This window comes from Anarrhichthys ocellatus, unplaced genomic scaffold, assembly GCF_004355925.1.
Source record: "Anarrhichthys ocellatus isolate YVR2014 unplaced genomic scaffold, GSC_Weel_1.0 scaffold47, whole genome shotgun sequence".
NCBI lineage: Eukaryota > Metazoa > Chordata > Actinopteri > Perciformes > Anarhichadidae > Anarrhichthys > Anarrhichthys ocellatus.
In genome coordinates this window covers 1,607,174-1,610,339 of record NW_022280077.1, presented here as the reverse complement: position 1 = coordinate 1,610,339, position 3,166 = coordinate 1,607,174, and the positions used below count along the sequence as shown (strand labels likewise).

At 40.7% G+C, this 3,166-nt stretch overlaps 1 protein-coding gene across 1 annotated transcript in view; it reads left to right on the top strand.

Annotated features, from left to right (window-relative positions):
- Window positions 1-2,102: 2,102 nt before the first annotated feature.
- sik1 (salt-inducible kinase 1) overlaps window positions 2,103-3,166 on the top strand; it is a 9,027-nt gene continuing 7,963 nt past the window's right edge. Inside the window, exons 1-2 of the mRNA XM_031869470.1 lie at window positions 2,103-2,791; window positions 2,888-3,004. Coding sequence (XP_031725330.1) covers window positions 2,528-2,791; window positions 2,888-3,004 — 381 coding nt within the window. The 5' untranslated portion in view covers window positions 2,103-2,527. The remainder of the gene's footprint in view (window positions 2,792-2,887; window positions 3,005-3,166) is intronic.

Here is a 3,166-nt window from a genome sequence, read left to right as displayed (position 1 = left end):
GTGTGTGTGTGTGTGTGTGTGTGTGTGTGTGTGTGTGTGTGTGTGTGGAAGGCAGTACTCATGTCATTACCAGGAAATAGAAGTTGTGCCTGTGAGACTGGTTTGTGCTGAATGTGGTTTGGATCACGTTCAACATATTCACACATTTCTCAACTCTCCTGGGCACACTGTTATTTTCTTAAGTCATCCATTAAAAAAATAAAATAAAACCATCTAAATATCTGCATATATTGTGGTTTAGCATCACAAACTACCACTTGAGCCCACATGAGGGCTTGTGTATGAAACTTCTAAGAATTACACTTGAAGGGAAGTGTAAAGCATTCAAGAGCAGCTCTTAAGTCTTAAGTACAGAATCGGATGCAACAATTTGCCACATTGTTGTTTTTTTAATCTTCATTTTTTTTTTATTATATCTTATCTGCAAAAATATATTGTCATTGAATTTAATCTTTTAAAGTTGTGTTTTATTTGTTACTTACAGGGTTAGGGGATTACTAACACAAAACATTGGGTCCAGGTTCAAAAATACTGATTAAGTCCAAAGTCCAAAAATTCTGTTCAAGCAGTTTCAAACATTTGCCATCATGTTGGGACAATCTGACTCAGATAACAACAGTTTATATAACTGTGTCTGTTTCACAAACTCAGGAAATAAAACAACTGTAATTTGCATGTGAGACAGATATTCAACTGGCACCAAGTACAGATACATTTGGTTATGAAAACAGATGAGGAGCAGGGTGGGCTGTGTGGTTTTGTTGTTAGTGTGCATCAAAATATTGCATGACCTTTCAGTTGAAACTTTTTGCATATACTGTTTCCTTTAACATTTCAGACTGTGGGAGGGCACGATCTGTCTCTCTACTGATGTTGATGTTCGGTATTTATACTGACCCGCACACACTTTTAATCTATGCGACTGTATGTTCACCACCATCTTTTATTTGGGCTTTTCTGCCACACTGACTATCTGCAAGATAGTCTCACCAACTTTGTATTACTTTGTCACTGGATAGCCAGTGCATATTCTCAGATGGCTGTTTGGTAATTTGATATTTTTTTACATATAGAATATAATATAATAACATAGAACGGACAGAATATAATAAATAGAATGTAATGAATCCCAAATCAAAACTCACCTTTTCAGAACTGAAAACTGTGACCAATATTGTGTGTTTTATGTATTTAGTGTATAGCTTTTTGATGATTTTAATGTAAAGTGTCTTTGAATATTCTGAAAAGCACTCTATAAGTACAATGTATTATCATTATTATTATAAAACAGATTAAATAAAACATATATTCTGAATATACAACACATACCTTTTAAGTGTAGATTTTTCGATTATAATAATAAAATAGAGCAGGATGAAATAGAAGAGGCTAGAATTAAAACGGATTGAATAAAACATATGACATATGATACAAGAATGAGTATGTTTGAGTGTACCTTCTAGTTTAGATTATTTTTCAGGTAGAACTTAATCAAATAAAATGGTGTTTAACACAGAAACAACCTAACTGAGCATCAGTTGCTTCCTGTTTCTGTTTCTGCTCGAGGCGCCCGCGCAGCCGGGGCTGTGAGGTGAGAGCGAGGCAGCACCGCGAGCGAGGCAATAGCCCGGCAGAGGGAAACATCACGTGGTGACACCACTGACGTCACCGTCCCCATCTCCAAGCAACCCTTCCATCAGCACTCACGTCACCGTGAGCCCGAGCCGCGCGGTTGCCCAGCAACCTGTGCCTTGCGCTCGGGCCCGGCCTTGCCTTGCACCCAGCTCGGAGCTCTGACGCGGGTGTGACGTTAATAAGGTGGGTATCAATTTGTTATGGTGGCGGAGGGAGGGAGGAGGAGGAGGAGTTCCCCCTGTGAGTGCCGAAGCCCTCTGCTCTGCATTCCGGCGGAGCGCACAGCCACACACCGGCCACAGCCGAGTCCCGGGCCCCACAGACGTGTTCCGAAAGTTTCTCCGTGCGTGTTTTCTACATTTTTTCAAACCTGTTGTCGGTTTGGCTGTGGAATGGTTTACGCCTCTTCTGAGAGCCGTCTGAACTGTGAGAGAAGGTGGTTTATGTCCGCTTATTAAGGTAAGACGAGACTCCTCTCTCCGTTAGACTCGCTTTACTACATTTCCTTTTAAGTCATTTTGTAATTTTCTTACACAATCCAAAGCTACTTTCCTATGTAGTCGTTTTAGTTTCATTTCTTTAACTTTCTGTTTGACACAAATTCCCTTTGTCAATGAATTACGGCTATAGGATTGACATTAGGGAAACATACTTTATACATTTTCAAGACGTATTACGATTTGAAATACGTATTTATTCACTTAAAATCCTTTCCTTTTGACCATATCAATGCTTGTACGTCAATCACTCCAGGCCAGTAATACTTTCTTCCTCTGAACTCATTTGTTGTACAAGCAGCTGCTGCACCATAGCTATATTAGCCTATAGGGCCACATGCTGTATACACTTTAGTTGATTTGGACAAAAAAAAAACTGCCAAATGTAATTTAAAATGTATATCTGTCTATATGCAGTAGAATACAAGGCAGTGAAATACAGGGTTGTCTTTGTCTCTGCAGGTACTAGCCTTAAACTTTCCCAACGCTGTAACTGTTGGTGCACTATGGTGATCATGACTGAGAGCAGCCAGGGGGCTCAGTCCAGCCCTGCCCAGGGAAGACCCCTGCAGGTCGGCTTCTATGAGATCATCCGCACCCTGGGGAAGGGAAACTTTGCAGTGGTGAAACTGGCCAAACATAAAGTCACCAAAACACAGGTCAGCAGCTGTCCTCCAAATTCTGTGACTGTTTATGCACATTTTTAAAGATGCATAATTCTAATCCTTTTCAATTTTCATTTTTCTTTTCTTCAGGTGGCTATTAAGATCATTGACAAGACCAGACTGAACCCCTCCAACCTGGAGAAAATTTACAGAGAGGTGCAGATTATGAAGCTGCTAAACCACCCCCACATCATCAAACTCTACCAGGTGTGTGTTATCTTTCGGTTCTCTGCAGTGTTGTTTCATGCAGGTGTTTGTATGTGAGCAGAATGGTGTGTGTGTGTGTGTGTGTGTGTGTGTGTGTGTGTGTGTGTGTGTGTGTGTGTGTGTGTGTGTGTGTGTGTGTGTGTGTGTGTGTGTGTGTGTGTG